General features: G+C 41.3%; 1 protein-coding gene across 9 annotated transcripts in view; it reads left to right on the top strand.

Annotated features, from left to right (window-relative positions):
* Window positions 1-15,224, top strand: part of Fggy (FGGY carbohydrate kinase domain containing) — a 495,194-nt gene that overhangs the window by 476,097 nt on the left and 3,873 nt on the right. For 8 of the 9 annotated variants that reach the window (XM_013521725.1, XM_005398481.1, XM_013521726.1 and 5 more), the window contains one exon: window positions 14,069-14,130. The exons of the other annotated variant lie outside the window; for it this stretch is intronic. In XM_013521725.1, coding sequence (XP_013377179.1) covers window positions 14,069-14,130 — 62 coding nt within the window. The remainder of the gene's footprint in view (window positions 1-14,068; window positions 14,131-15,224) is intronic. 9 annotated transcript variants of the gene reach the window in all.

The following is a 15,224-nucleotide window of genomic DNA, read 5'->3' as shown; positions in this document are numbered from 1 at the left end:
TTAGTCTGTGGATTTCCATTTTATAAAATGTGTTTCCTCTATACAGCATATGGTTTTATTTTGTTTTTTAATCCACTCTGCCAGTTTGTTTCTTTTGACTTGAGAATTGAGGCTATTTACATTTATAGTTATTATATCTGATATGCGTTCATTTATCATTGTTATGTTATTTACTTGCATTGGAGTTGTACTTTTTCTACATGTTTACTTGCTTTCTCTTCTTGCCTTTTCCTTTCTACTGTTGTTCTTGAAATTGTGGTCAAGTTTTCTCTGTCTAGAATATCTTTTAGTACTCTTTGTAATGCTAGTTTGACATTCATGAAGTTCTTTAATTGTTCTTTGTCATGAAAATATTTTATTTCTCCATTGAATTTGAGGGATAGTTTGGCAGGGTACATCAGTTGGTTGGAATCTATTTTGTCTCAGGACCTGTAATACTTTACTCCAAGCTCTTCTCAATTGGATGGTTTGTGCTAAGAAGTCTGCTGTTATTCTGATGGGCTTTCCTTTATAGGTAATCTGATTCTTTTCTGTAGCAGCTTTTAATATTCTGTTCTTTTGCTGGAGATCTGGGAGGTTGACTATTATATGTCTGGGTGTAGTTTTATTGTGGTTGTGGTTGGTTGGAGTTCTATATGCCTCATTTACCTGTATATCAGGTTCCGTTTCCGTTCTTGGGAAATTTTCTGCTATTATTTCTGCAAATACTCTTTTTATGTCAGTTGTGTTGCTCCCTGCTGTTTCATTGAGTCCTATAAGTTGTACTTTATTCCTCTTTGCCTCATCTTGCAGCTGTTAAATTGACTTTTCCTGGATCCTTGCTGATTTTATGAGATCCTTTCTTTCACGGTCGCTAGCTGCCATGCTGTCTTCAAAGTCTGAAATTCTTTCTTCTGCTTCATTCAGGCAGTTTTGGCAGCTTTCAGTGGAAGCTTTGTTTTCCTGGAAGTCTCTTTGAATCTGGTTCATGCGTTCTAAGTCCTTTCTATATTTTTCATTTATGCCTTTGTTCTTCTATTTTCTTATATGTTTCTTCATCAGAAGGTTTGAGCAGTTCTTTCATTATTATTGTCATTGCATTTTTTGCCTGAGAGATTATTTCTGATCTCATCTCTTCTATGGCCTTATGAGGTTGTTTCTCTACTTCCATTGCAATCATTTCAACTATATCAGGCATGTTTTTTTTCCAAGTTCTCCTATGTCGATTTCTCCTGGACTTGTTCTGAGTGGAGTGGAGTTCTGGGATTGTGTTTTAGTCATTTATTTTGTCATGTTTGATACCGGATGCAGAAAGCTCAGTTTCCCTCTTCAGTGGCTGCACAGCAAAGGCCGCTAGTGTCCATAGTTTTCCTGTTCGTCAGGTTTGCCCCTCTGTCTGCTGAGAATCGCTAGTTAGTCTGGGATTTTCTGGCAGTTGTTGATTTGTATCTAGTTATCCCAGGTCTCAGACATGGGCATTCGTGTCAGCTGATGGCAGACCATCTGATGCAGTGTCCCCTTGCAGTTCAGGGCACGTCCCTAGCCCAGACTCAGGTTGCACTAGTGTGATGATTCCGCTCCAGTGGACCTATGTCCCCAGGCAGTTCAGGGTACAGGCAAAACGCAGACATGAACTGCAGGGTCGACAGTCTGTGAACCACCTGATTCTGTGTCTCCAGTCAGTTCAGGACACATACAGGAACCAGATGCAGGCCAGACTGACACCAATCACAGACTGCCCATGCCTGCGAACCCCCCAGGGTGTCCGGGCTCAAGTAAAGCACAGACTCAAACCGTGGGACCAGCAGCACTTGGAGCACTCGCTCACTTAGTGCAGGGCATGCGCAGGGAGGGCCCACACACAATCCCTGGTGAGAGCAGTCTCCAGGGCTTCTGAGTGAGGAATACCTGTCTGCTGTGGGTGCACGGAGGGCAGAGATTCAGACTGTAATGGTGGCGGGGTCCTGGGTTGCCCGCTCTGCCCCCAGGAAGTAGATGGGAAATATCTGGCTCTCTCTGCGAGTTTTTAGCTGGGAACCATGGTGGTGGGAGCGGGTCGCAGCCCGCCTGGTTCTGCTTCTTAGTCAGTTCAGGGAGCCAGACCTGGGTCACTCAAAGAGCAATCACAGATTTCCTTTGGCTTTGATATGTGTTGAAACCATATGATTGGAACATTGGATGATGGGTGTTATAAACAAATCCTGAAGTCTTCCATGATAATGGTGAACAATCAGATGGCCAGGAAGGCTGCAATCTAGGAGCTGTCACCTCATTCAACTTACGGCTTTGAGCAGGTGGCTGACAGTGACAGCCCTGAGATGTGGAGGAAATGTGTCATGCATTGCCATCACTGAGTGGGATGAACCTTCCCAGAGCAGACGTTTGTGTTCCTGGAGATGATGAGGAACCTTACGACACTGACAGCTAATGTCTCTCCCAGGCCACATACCTTGCCTACACATGCAACTGTAAACTCTAGTAACTTCTCTGTGAAAATAGTTTATTTTAGAAGATGCATAAATAGTAATCTAATAATATATGTTTTAAGTATTTATCATACACATCAGGCCTATCAAATAGATATTAAAATTCCCACTCTTAGGAGGAATTGATATTCAGAATGTTAAATGGCAGAGGCAAGATTTGTACTGTGGTCTATGCATCACCTAAGTCCTTGTTCCACAGTGAGTTGTGAAGAATATAGTTTCCGGAGCTGTATGTTTCTTCATCTTTCCATTGGATATACAAAATTGGTAAAGTGTTTGATACAGTGCCAACCATGCTAAGTACTCAGCAAGTCATTGTTATTATCATCGAGATATTGTTATAGTTAACATTACTGTTCTTGTATAGCACACTGCAGTATTTTACATCTCCTCAGCCAGAATTATTATCAGGATCATTTCTCCTGCAGCCAACAACAGATGACTAGATGAGTAGTAGTAGTTTACAGATTTAGAGTCTATAATTTGTCTGATGCTTTCCACAAGAAGCTTGATATTTGGACATTTAGAAAACTCATAAGAAATGAGTCAAATTCATGTAAATAGGATGGATACTTCTTCACTGTTTATATTTGGACCTAGGCCTTAGCAGTAGGACTTTGTATTGGGACCCCGCCTGGAAAGATCATGACAGAGGTAAATAGTCTTACCAAGATAGAACCACTCCCTGGGGCAAATTGGACCATGATTAGATTGGAATGGAGCTGCACCTTGCTGGAGAAACCATCAGGGGTATGCCTGTCAGACTGGGTCTAGTAAAGCCCTCAAAAAGTGTGCCCTTGGGAGTTAGGAGTGACTTTTCAACTACAAGTTAATTAAAAAAACACTTGTGTGTGGAGCAAGTAGACTGCAGAGCTGACAAAGGCTTTAGAGATAATTTAATCCAACCCCCTCATTCTACTGATAAGGCAAATGAGTCCCAGGGAAGGCAAAGGGTCTTGCTTAAGGTCATACAGCTGGCAGTAATTTTGTTTGAAAAAGTAATACGAACAATCTTTCTATACGCTTCTTCCTGTCTTTGTAAGCACAGTATACTAACCATGATTAAATTTGCTTTGACAGTAGAGAAAGCAAGTTTTTAGAATTTTACAGGGCCCCAAAATTGTCAGATGAAGATAAATTGTCATGAACTAAAGCTGGGGATGTGCCTATTGACAGTGAGCTCCTCACTGAGTGGGTCTGCTCTTAGTCATGAGTTGAAGCACATTTCAAATCTTGACTTAGCTGTTTACTACCTTAGGTAAATCCCTTTACCTCTCCAAGCCTGTTCCCTCATCTAAAGCTTGGTGAGTTTAGCACTCACAGAGTGCTTTAGAGGATCAAGTGAGGCAAAAATATAAATATATAGTGCCTTTGCATGAAGTCAGCATTCAGTAAATGTATACTTTCAGCATTAGAGATGTTTCACTAATGCCAGCTAAAACCCTCACTGAAGAAGAAAACCAAGAACCCTGCTTTCCTATTTCTTAGATCAAGGGGCATGGGGTATGGAGAACAGAGGTGAGAGCTACAGAAGTGGAAGTAGACAATGAATTAGCAGCAAAATTAACAATATATTTCCAATTGATGCTATATGCATGAAAGGTCATAAAGATAAGAAAATGACATGATGTGACAGTGGGTGTTTGGGAGAAGTGGACCACTTCAGGTAAGAATAGCCAACAGCAGTCTTTTAGAGATTGTATGTGAAGAGGATTAAATCATATGAAAAAGTCAGATAGTCTTAAATCCAGAAGAATATTGCTGAGAGAGACAGAAGAACCCTGGGCAGAACCAAGCTTGGCATGTCGAGTCAACAGCAAGATGACCAGTGTGTTTCCGGAATGACCAGCCCAGGGAGCAAGGTAGGACATGAGGCTGCCAATAGGCATGCATACATACTGTACTCTATCTTGCAGCTTTAAGCTACCTGAATTTCATTAAATAGCAATGAGAATTTCTTGCAGATTTTAGAAGGCAAAGAGACTGTGTTGCATTGAAAAGCAAATTTTCAGCCAGTCATGGTGGTGCACACCTGTTATCCCAGCACTCTGGGAAGTTAAAACAAGATCACAAGTTTGAGCCCAGCCCAGACAACTTAGTGACTTAGGTAGATTCCACCTCAAAATTTTAAAAAGACGGTGGGATGGGGCTAGAGATGTGGCTTAGTTTGAAGGCACTGGGTTCAGCCCTCAGTTCTGGGGGAAAAAATTAGCCTTTGTCTCGGCTTACTAGCACTTAAAAAAAGCTATGAATGTCTAAAAACCAAAGCTCTTTAAATCTCTGGAACCTCCTGTGCTATCTTTTTGTGTGTTAATGAGATAGGTAAGAATTGGGAGTCCCTAGATAACTTCAGAATGAGAACTGGTGGTCAGAAAGAGCAGGGTACCATCAGAGTACTGGAACTTTCAGCTCCTCCTCTGACCTTCCAGTAAGAGAGGGGCCAGATGTTGTGTTCTTCACCAGTAGTCAGTTATTTTCCATTGTGCCTGTGGAATGAAGCCTCCACAGAAACTCCCAAGTGATAGGTGCAGACAGTGTCTGTGTTGGTAAACATGGTGGCACAGGCAGGATAGCATATGTGGAGAGAACGTGGAAGATCCTGCTCTCTCTCTTCCATTTGGCTGTTGCTGAGTTGTAGCCTTTGTAATAAAGTGGTAATAGTAAGTAAACTATTTAAACTATTTTCTGAGTTCAGTGAGCCCATTCTAGCAACTTATCAATCCTGGAAGGAGGAGAGGATGTATGAACTGCCAAATTATAGTCAGTCAGTCAGTTGTATAGGGCATGCAGCTGCCTTCTGCAGTGGGGATCTTGTGGAACAAAAGTACAGAGCCTTACTCCAAGTGATTAGTGTGAGAATTAAATTGACTTGCTTGTCACCAGTAGGGGAATTGGTTGGTATGAGAAAAAACCCACACATTTGGTATCAGAAGTTTTGTTGGTAAAAACTTCCCAGAGAGACAAAATTGAATTTACTTCATTCACTAATTTATTCAGCAAATATTGATTCACTGCATGTTCTCCCAGGAACAGTTGTTAGTTTAGTGAATGAATCAAACAAAACACCTGGCCACGTGGAACTTGCATGCTAGCTGAGTAACAAATATCTAAGGTTTGCAGGGCATTTACTACAACTTCAGCTCAAATTACACACGTGATCCTCCTAGCAATCCTATGAGACATGAGACAGCTCTTATCAGCCATTGAGCAAGAAACAGCTTGAAAGAGAGCAAGTAAATTGCTTTCTCCTGAACACACAGCTAGCAAAGCCCAATTCTATACTCTGGCAGTCTGTTATAGTCAGAGTCTATTATTTTAATCACCACATTATCTTTTCTCTCTGAGAACTCATCCTTACAGGTTCTAAGTGCTTTAAGGGGATCAAATGAAATCTGTTAAGAGGTGGCAGTCAAGTTGGATACTGACATTCTCACTATCTAGACAGGAAAACTGAGGCTTACTCCACATACAAATAAGTAGCCAAAGCCAGATCCAATCCCAAGCCTGCTTATTACTAAAACACAGTATTTTTCCTCTAGCAGTTTCAGTTCCTATAGAGAAATGCAGCTGTTGAAGAGCCTCCACCCCTCTCTTCTTTTACAATCAAGCAGCTAAACGAAGGTATATTTCAGAGTCAGAATTGGAAAATAGGGCATCTAAAATTTTTTATTTTCATTTAGTTGGCCTTTTTTTTCAAATGTTGTACACTTTATTTATATTTTTAAAAGATATTTTTAAAGATAATATCTTTTATCTATTATCAATATATTTTTAAAGATAATAAATATTTATATTTTTAAAAGATATTTTAAAGATAATAAAGAACAATAAAAATGATACAGCATTTCAAAACAAGATGATAGGGGATTAACAATGGTTTTATACTGCATATTGTTATCTTCAAAGTGTTTGCCCAGATTACCAGATATAGGCAAGTAAGATTGATCAAGCAATGTAAACACTAATGGTTCCCTTCACTGAACTAATAGAAATTAGTAGTACGATTATCTTAGCTATCTTGTATATGTCTAGCTATTTGTTTATTTATTCCTTCCTTTCTCCTTTCCCCCATCCCAGTTGTTCTTTCCTTTTGAGCAGTTTCTTTCCCTTTCACAATATCTGTTGTACCTTTTGTATCTTAATTGCTGTTTCAGTTTTTTACGCTAGGGAGACAATACAATGTTTATACATACAAGTATGATTTATTCAACTTATGAGTATGGTCTCTAGTTGCATCCATTTACCTATAAAAGCCTTGAGTTTATCTTTCTTTATAGTTGAGTAATACTCCATTGTGTAAAACAACCACATGTGCAGACAAGTTTATAGCAGCAAAATTTGTAATAGCTAAATCTTAGAAACAGCTCAAATGCCCATCAACCGAGGGTTAGTTGGCCTTTTTTAACTGAAAAATAAAGGGTAAATATAGTAACACACTTGTGCACATACACATTGCTGTTTTCAATCTCAGAATTGAGATGTAGTGTAAATAGAGGGAAAACATGTTAAGTGTAACTGATGAATTTTGATAAATGTGTACACTTGTGTAAATGTGCACAACATACCAATGTGTGTGTGAGTGGTACAGGGTATTTAAAATGAGAATGGGGGGCTGGGGATTTATAAATATTTATATTTTTAAAAGATATTTTTAAAGATAATAAAGAACAATAAAAATGATACAGCATTTCAAAACAAGATGATAGGGGATTAACAATGGTTTTATACTGCATATTGGCAAAGCGCCTGCCTGGCAAGCTCAAGGTCGTGAGTTTGGTTCCTGGTACCAGAGAAAAACAAAAATAAAATAAAAAATAAAATAAGATAAAAAATAAAATAAAATGAGAATGGGATGCCAGTGCTCTGGTGATCACCCATGATGGAGGCCCCTCCCACTCCTCTCTCACCCCTTCCTGTTTCTCAGTGGACAGCACTGTTCCTGGTGCAGAGGATTGCACAGAGTATCAGCTGTAGGTCAAGAGATGACTGTGTCTAACAGGAAAAGGAAACAATAAATAAAAGAACAATTACCATTTCTCAGTGCTTCTCCAAGGAAAGTCACGTTGCTGTAGATTCTGTTTTTCTGTGGAGGAGGGGTCATGTGCCTCGGCCCACACATTAGCACATGAACTTGCTGTTCCAGTGAAATGAGTCAGAGATCTTCAAGAAGACAGATTCACATAGTATTTCAGAGGAATGAGTCAGCATCTCTGAAGACAGGGCCCATGTCATGTACTGAAGCACATCGCAACATGTACACCCAAAGCAACCCCACAGTCAACAAGTACCAGGGATTTGAATTCAAGTCTTGGCGACTCATGGATCAGGTATTTTTCATTACAGAGAGGTTGGAACCGTTGGGTATGAGTTTAGGATGAAGAAGTAGCTTCATGTGAGAACCAGGCTTGAATTCTGGCTTTATTGAAAATTGGTTGTATGACCCTGGGCAGATTTATATTCTCCCTGTCTTCAGTTCCATGATTCATAAAGTGGGAATGGATGATAATATCTGTGTCATCACATCATTATAAAAGTTAAAAAGGCCAGGTACAGAAAGCAAGTGGTGCACTTCACAGCCTGGGTAGGCACATAGGGAGTTGCTGCTTGAGCCAGCAATGTAGCAATGTTGAGGCAACACACAACCACATCAGGTTTTTAGGATCTTATGTCCCATCAGTTAAGAATAGTTTGCCCATGTCCCCACCTTTGTGGAAACTTACTTATGTAAACACACACATTATGCTGTACTTATAGGTTATTTGATAAAATAGGTAAAAGATAGTGAAACAAAAATGTTTCAAACAACTTTGCCCAATGTATGGCCTTACATGAGTATTATGCAACATGTCTTTACTAGCTAGCTAGCTAGCTATCTGCTATCTACTATCTGTGACTATTATCAATCTAGGCTAGGCATGTTTTCAGTGATTTTTGAACAATTTTTATATTTTAAAAGATTTTGTTTGTGCTTGTATATCCATGTATCAAACAGTCTGTCCTTATTGTCTTGATAATTTCGATTTTTCATCACAGTTTGTGCCTTGTCTAATTGAGTGTTCATGTTTTTTACCTTATAATGTGCAGAGCCAATACTGTCACTACTTTCTTACTGTTTTGAATCTGAATTATCATGTACAGTCCACTGAATCTCTTCAGCTGCTTGCCTGTTCTGTGAGGGTTAGGGTAAATAAAACTAGATAATCCCTACAATCCATTAACCTGGATCATTAATAAATCCTGAAAGGAGGGAATATACACAGTGTCATGCTGTTGTCTTCTAATGATAGAGAGCCCCACACAGTTTTTTACAAGAACCCTCACATGGCTTGCTCCTGACTGTCTGATGTGTGGCCCACTGCTAGACCTAGTACCAGTATGCATATTAAATGCTGTAGAGATTTTTTGGTTTCTTTAGACTGAAAATCATATACATGGTACCTGTAGGTATTTTACTCCAGAATCTTGATGGACATTTCCAGTGCTTTCAGTGCATAGATGCCTTTTAGAAAAGGCTGGCTTTGAGGATCTTATACTGTCTGTTGTAAAAGTCATCACCCTTTGAATCACCGATTCCGAGATGTTGCCCAATCTCCCATAGGGGCTAGGCCTGTGTTGGGTATTCGACCTACAGCAACACGGCCCTGCCACCTGCAAATTTACCTATAGCTGACCCCCACCACACTAGGTCCTGGTTTATTCTTCCCTGCATGTTATGACTCTGGATACTGCCAGGCTTATGGTGCCCTTTGGTTCCTTAGCCAGGATTCCCAACAGTCTTCCCCAAGTCTCAGGGCCAAGGCCCAAGGTGGGAAGAAGCACTTCCTTCCTACATTTCCAACATCATTACACCTGCCCCCAAGGAATCCAGATCTTCTCGTGGCTACTGCAGAGTCCCTTCTTTCCTGTAGCCTGTTTCCCTGGTAACTCACCCCTCTGGGGACCAGACTGCTTTGGTAGCTCCCAACCAAGCCATAACACAGGAGAACTGGGTGTGTCCCTTGCCCACAGAGAGGCCTGACAGTTGCCAGTGCTGCCTCCTGATAGTGGTCAGCAGAGTGTGTTGACTGGCATCCCGGCTTGACACTCCAGGGAAGGGTCAAATCCATGAAAGAGGTCTTTCTTGGCTGGCTACAGGGACCCCATTTTTCCCTACAGAAACCCTTCACTAGCTTTCAGAAGTGACAATCAAATGTGAACTTTCATGGTGTATTTATAGCTCTGCCTTGGAGAAAGAAAAGAAGTGATTAAAATGCTATTTTACAAGATATTTTGTTTTTAAAAGGCTTTCATTGTGTGGGCAAAAAGGGAAAAGAGAAGTCACTCTATTCATTGTGCTGTCTAGACTTTCAAACAAAGAGGGTTGCATGCTGCAGATTAAAACTGTCCAGCTCCTGCCTCCTGATAGAAAGTATGAATTTGGAGAGTAGCTTCAAATAAACTCTTTTGAACAGAAATATATTGTGGGGTGACTATATTTAGTGTGTGTCAGCATTTCTATAAGAAATTCATATTGTTATGGTGTGGTAATTTCCAGATTTACTGCGGCCCGTGGGTTCACTGGGATTGTTTTGTGTTAATTGTTTGGCTGAAGTAGAAAGCTCAGCAGTGCTGTGTAGGATCACAGGACTGCCCCTCTGGCATTCTCCACAGAGTCCAGCGCCCATACAGCCCCTCTTCCAGGAGGGAGGAAGGGACACTGAGGCACACTGAACACCTATGTAGACAATTTATGTTCAAATAATGCGGTTTACTTTTATTTTCTCGATAAAAATCAATATATGCCACTGTAGAAAAGTTTAAAAAAAACCAATTGACAAGAAAAAACTTACCACACATGCTTTCAAACTTTTTAACATTTTAATATATTTTAACCCAGTCTTAAATATGCAAATATAGTTATGTTTAATGAGTTACATTAAATAAACAAAAAATTGGTCATCACAATTGGCACAATCCTGGAGACACAGCTGAAAAGCACTTTCCACTTCCGTAGTATAAAACTAGTTTTTCCTGGCCCTGGTTAAAAGTTCTGATAGTTCCATTAGATAAGACCAAAGTTACTTAAATAATCCATGTTTTATAGTCTTTTAAAGTTAGGAGACATAACCAAAACTTGGAAATTCAAATATGAAGGAATGTATATATAAAGGAAAAGGTAAAACATCTACTTTCTCTAGCTGGCTCTGTCAAAAATGACAGGAGGTAGCTGTGATTAGATTCATTTTTTCTTTCTCTCTTTCTTTCTTTTTTTTGTTTCTCATTCACTTCCTACCCCACATACTAGCTTTTTTTCCTGTTCCCCTGAGGTAGTCGGGGGCACAACGGAAGAGAGGTTAGGGGTGCAGAAAGGCCTTTTCTGAATGGTGCTATTGTAAAAGGACCCTCCAGGGAATGGTCAAACCTTTCCCTGCTAGGTGCAGAGAACTAGCTCTTGATCTCATAAGGCTGTCACAGATGTCTTTGGAGATACTATCTCTGAAAACCTCTCACCCACAGCATCTCTGTCCTCATGAATGCCTTTCTTTATTCTAGCAAACTGTGCAATTTCCTCTTAATTCCTCACCAATCTATTAGTTTACCTCCAGCTTCAATAGGTGTCCATATTGGAAAGGAGCTAAGGTAGCCCAGAACAGCCACCTTCTGACCATGAGAAACAGCCCTGCTTTGGGAGCCAGAAGCCCATGGCAGTGCTAGGTGGTCCAGGACATCACCTTCTCTTCTCAGCTGAAGTTGACAGTCAGCCTGTCTCTTCCTGGCAGGAGTCACCCACAGTCCTCTATGTGCCACAGCCTCAGGGACAGGCACCCAGTTCTCTGTTGGTCTCGGTGAATCCCTGCTTCCATAACTCACAAAGGAAAAGGCTTCCCTCACACCTCACGCTGGAGGGAGGCCTGACACACCATAACCTAGCAGCTCTCTTCCAGAGCTCCACCTCTTCCTGTGGATAGAAGGTATAAGAGCTGATTCAGAGGTCCTAATGACCCTTGTAAATTCTTCAGGGTGGTCTGTTTCCGGCTCACTGTAGTATCTTATGTCTGTCATTTGTAGATCTCAGCTTCCATTTTAACGTTCTGTCACATGTGTGATCCTTAAGTTCCTCCGATCTGCTGACATTCCCTGCAGGCATTTGCTATGCCAGATGCTGAGTTTGGCCGTCAAAATAATTATAACAATTCCTGCCTTAAGGAGCTCACAGTCTAGGTGGGGAGACTCATGTATTAACAAAAGCTCATGGTGCCATGATACCAGTGCTCCTATAGAGGGAAGCATGAGTTGCTGTAGGAACAAATAACTCCATTTAGGAGGGCCACAAGTGGCAGGAATGAATCAGGAAAAAAGTTTCAGAGAAATGGTCCCTGACCAAAATTTAATGTTGAAAGCATGTCTTTCTCAGAAACAAAATAGGCTTTAAAAATTTTTAAATCTCTGTTGTATTTATTTCTCAGTATTTTTTTTTTAAATAACCAAAGGTAATGTGAAGAAGAGAGAATTCCCTGATGTCTGCCACTTGTCCATGCGTCTGTTACATGAGAAGGAAAATGACATTTACAGAAGGCGCATTTGTGAAGGCAGTCCTGGAGTGCTGTCTCCAGTATGGGGCCCAGGCACCTCCAGGAGAGCCATGTCCAAAGGGCATTTTCAGGACTCAGAGGGAGCAGTAGAGACAGGGTCCTCCAGAAGCCCAGCTGAGGAAGAGGCAATGACCAAATGAGAATGAGTAGCGGGGCTGATGATGGGAGTTGCTGAGACCTTCAAATCTTTTCTTAAGGAGATCAGAAGGGCTTGTGTTGGGGATCAGATCTCAGTCCATGAAGGAACCTATTCTGACACCTGGCAGGGTAAGCGGAGCTCTTACCATAGCCCTAAAGGAAGCAAAAGCAACCCCAGTAAGATGTGTTTGCCTGCTTTCTCCTTGCAGGTGGCTCCAGGTAGCCCTACTGCAGTTGTTGTCTTTTTGGTTTGCTTACTGTAATTTCTCATCATTTTAAAACCCCTCTACTCGAGACTGTCATTTCTTCCTACAATCAGTGTGCTTGCTATTCCCGTCTCTCATCTCCCACCAGCACTTTCTCATCCACAGAATGATGATAGGAAACCAGATAACTAATTCAGAATGTTCATGCTATCCTTGGGGGAAAGTGGCTGCTACACCCTGGCAGGAGCAGAAATTTGTGTAAGTTGGCATATGAAGAAACTATCAGGTTTTCCGCACCTTGCACAATCATTGAAAAGCAGTACATCATACTGTTTTGATCAGAACAAACATCTTTTCCAGTCTTCAGTGAGTGTCTTGGTGAAAGGCCCAAGCAGTCTTCCCCTGTGCTTGCATGTGAATTCAGTGTTATGCTTGGTGTAATAGTGTAGTAAAGGCACTCATTGCTTTATGATTAATCTAGGTGTGAGATTCAACAGTAAACAGTCACAGACACACTACATCTCCGGCCTTGTGTAGCTCACATTTTGGTTAGGGCAAGGAGAGAAGAGGGTAACTAATGAGCACAGAAACCAGTCAATACTTGGCATGTTAGAAGGTAGCTAGTCATGTGCAGTTCAATCACTCCGTCACGATAAGGTGGCAGAGCTGCTCAAGGGAATGCATACATGTGTTTTGAAAATACTCAAAGGGCTCTCACATCCTGTACGGTAATCAGCTTCTCACATGTGCCCCCACCCCGTTACGTGTTTCTCCAGGACAAAGAGTGTGGCTCCCACAAATCTAGCAGTGTCTAGTACGTAGTGAGTAATTACTAAATGGGTGGAATAAGAAGTTCACATGGGACCCCAGAATGACTTGTCCCTAAAAATAAGAGCTCAATAGTTATTCGTAAGACACAGGTTACTCTGTGGAGTTCTGTTATGCTATTACTCACAAACTACTATGACTGGACTACTGGTCTCCAAAGTTTGAGCACACTCTGTCCCCCTTAACTTTCTCATGGCCTTAACATACTTGGCAGGCAGCCAATAAAACTTGACCCAAAGAGAGCCAGGACAGTCTATGGTCAATCTCAATGTAGTACACAGCATACCATGTCCTCCCAGATGCTGTAACATGTCATCTCACGAGGGCCCCGAGGTAAAGACAGAATGTCCTGGAGTCACATTCCCAAGTTTGGCTCAGTTAGACTCAGCACTGAGGTCTCGTGTCTGTACTCGCAACTTCAGACACAACTGAGGCAAGAGCTTAAGGTGAAAAGAGGTTGTAACCAGTTTATCCTGAAGCAGATACAGAGTGGTTCCCTCCAGTTACTATTACCTGTAGCCAGGCACCTGGCCTACTCAGTGGCTAACTTTGCTGCCTTCTTCTGACCCGTGTCCAGAGAACAAGGAGGGGAAATTCCACCAAGTCCTGGAAGCACTCGCAGAAATGCTTTGCCTCTGGGCAGTGTCTGCCCTGGAGACCTCAAAATACAGCTATTTATTAAGCCCAGGATGTGTGGTCACAGATGTAACCTTAAATATTCATAGGGATCATTCTTATTTCCAGGGAAAAATAAGTTAAAAAAATGGACTAACTGAACATCTTAAAGGGAAGTGAATTCTCACCTGTGTTTGGCTGTAGCTTTTCGACTCAGCTGTCTGCATTGTTTTCCATTTAACAGGAGGCAATGGCAAGAATGAGTAAAGCTGGGAAGGTTGTGTTCCCGAGACATGAAGATAAAAAGTAAGTTTGTAGTTTTTATATGCACAGTGCTAAAGAATGAGAACATAAATATGCATGCTGCTACAGATCTGGAATAAATTTGGAAATTAACTAATCCAGTCCTTTTACTTAAGAGTGGAGAAAACTAATTCCCAGAGAGATAGGTCACTATTGTTTGCTTAACATTCAGAGCTAGGTAGGGCCAGAGCTGAGGTCAATGCAAGGTGTTGGACTTTCAGACCATTGTTCTTTTTCTCTGGCTTTTTGTAGCAAATGTGGACCTCTCTGATCTAAAACATGGAGTTTTTTTATATCTCACATCAAAGAGCTGGGAAACAGCATCTGTCCATTTTTTTACTTTGTATTACTTAGGGTTAAGGGCTACAAAATGACCCTGATCAGTACTTTAGTTCCAACTCACCAAAATATTTATTGAGCCCCTGCTATATTCAAGACATTATGCTGAGCTCCAGGCAGGTTTTTGAGGAGAATAAGACACAATCGGACTTACGCACATAGATCACTTCAGAACAAAACTAAGTACTGCCATAGAAGTGTTATCAGGTGACAAAGCAGCCCAAATAGGAAAAAAAAATGTGACCCTATGGGGTGAGAGAAAGCCTTTAGGAGTAGTTTAAGTCTCAGCTAACATTTAATGTGTAAATGTTAAAAGAAATGGTTAGGCTGCCCAAGACAGGGAAGAGCAATCTTGGGAAAAGGAATAACATGCAAAGTAATGAGAGTGGAACAGTATGTTATGTTGTTCCCAAATATAAACAAGTCACAACTCCGAAGCACAGAGTATGAGATGGAGTGGAGGCAAGTGAGACAGAAGAACATCAGTTTACAAAGGGCTGTGCCAGCAACCTTGAACCTCATCTGACAGACAGAATTCCGATTCTGGGATTGGGGCAGCACACTGGTCAAATGCAGATTTTAGAGAGTCCATTCTGGGGACTGAAGTTAGCAGTTGAGAGGTCAGACAGAAGGCCTTTGAGCAAGCCATGTTAGAGATGAAAAAGACCTCTTTAAAGTCACTGATAGTGGGGCTGGGGATTTAGCTCAGCGGCAAAGCGCCTGCCTGGCAAGCGCAAGGTCGTGAGTTCGGTTCCTGG

Source organism: Chinchilla lanigera, unplaced genomic scaffold, assembly GCF_000276665.1.
Source record: "Chinchilla lanigera isolate Chin_1 unplaced genomic scaffold, ChiLan1.0 scaffold00063, whole genome shotgun sequence".
Taxonomy (NCBI): Eukaryota; Metazoa; Chordata; class Mammalia; order Rodentia; family Chinchillidae; genus Chinchilla; species Chinchilla lanigera.
Note: the sequence above shows the minus strand (reverse complement) of the source record. Positions and strands in the feature narration are given on the sequence as shown.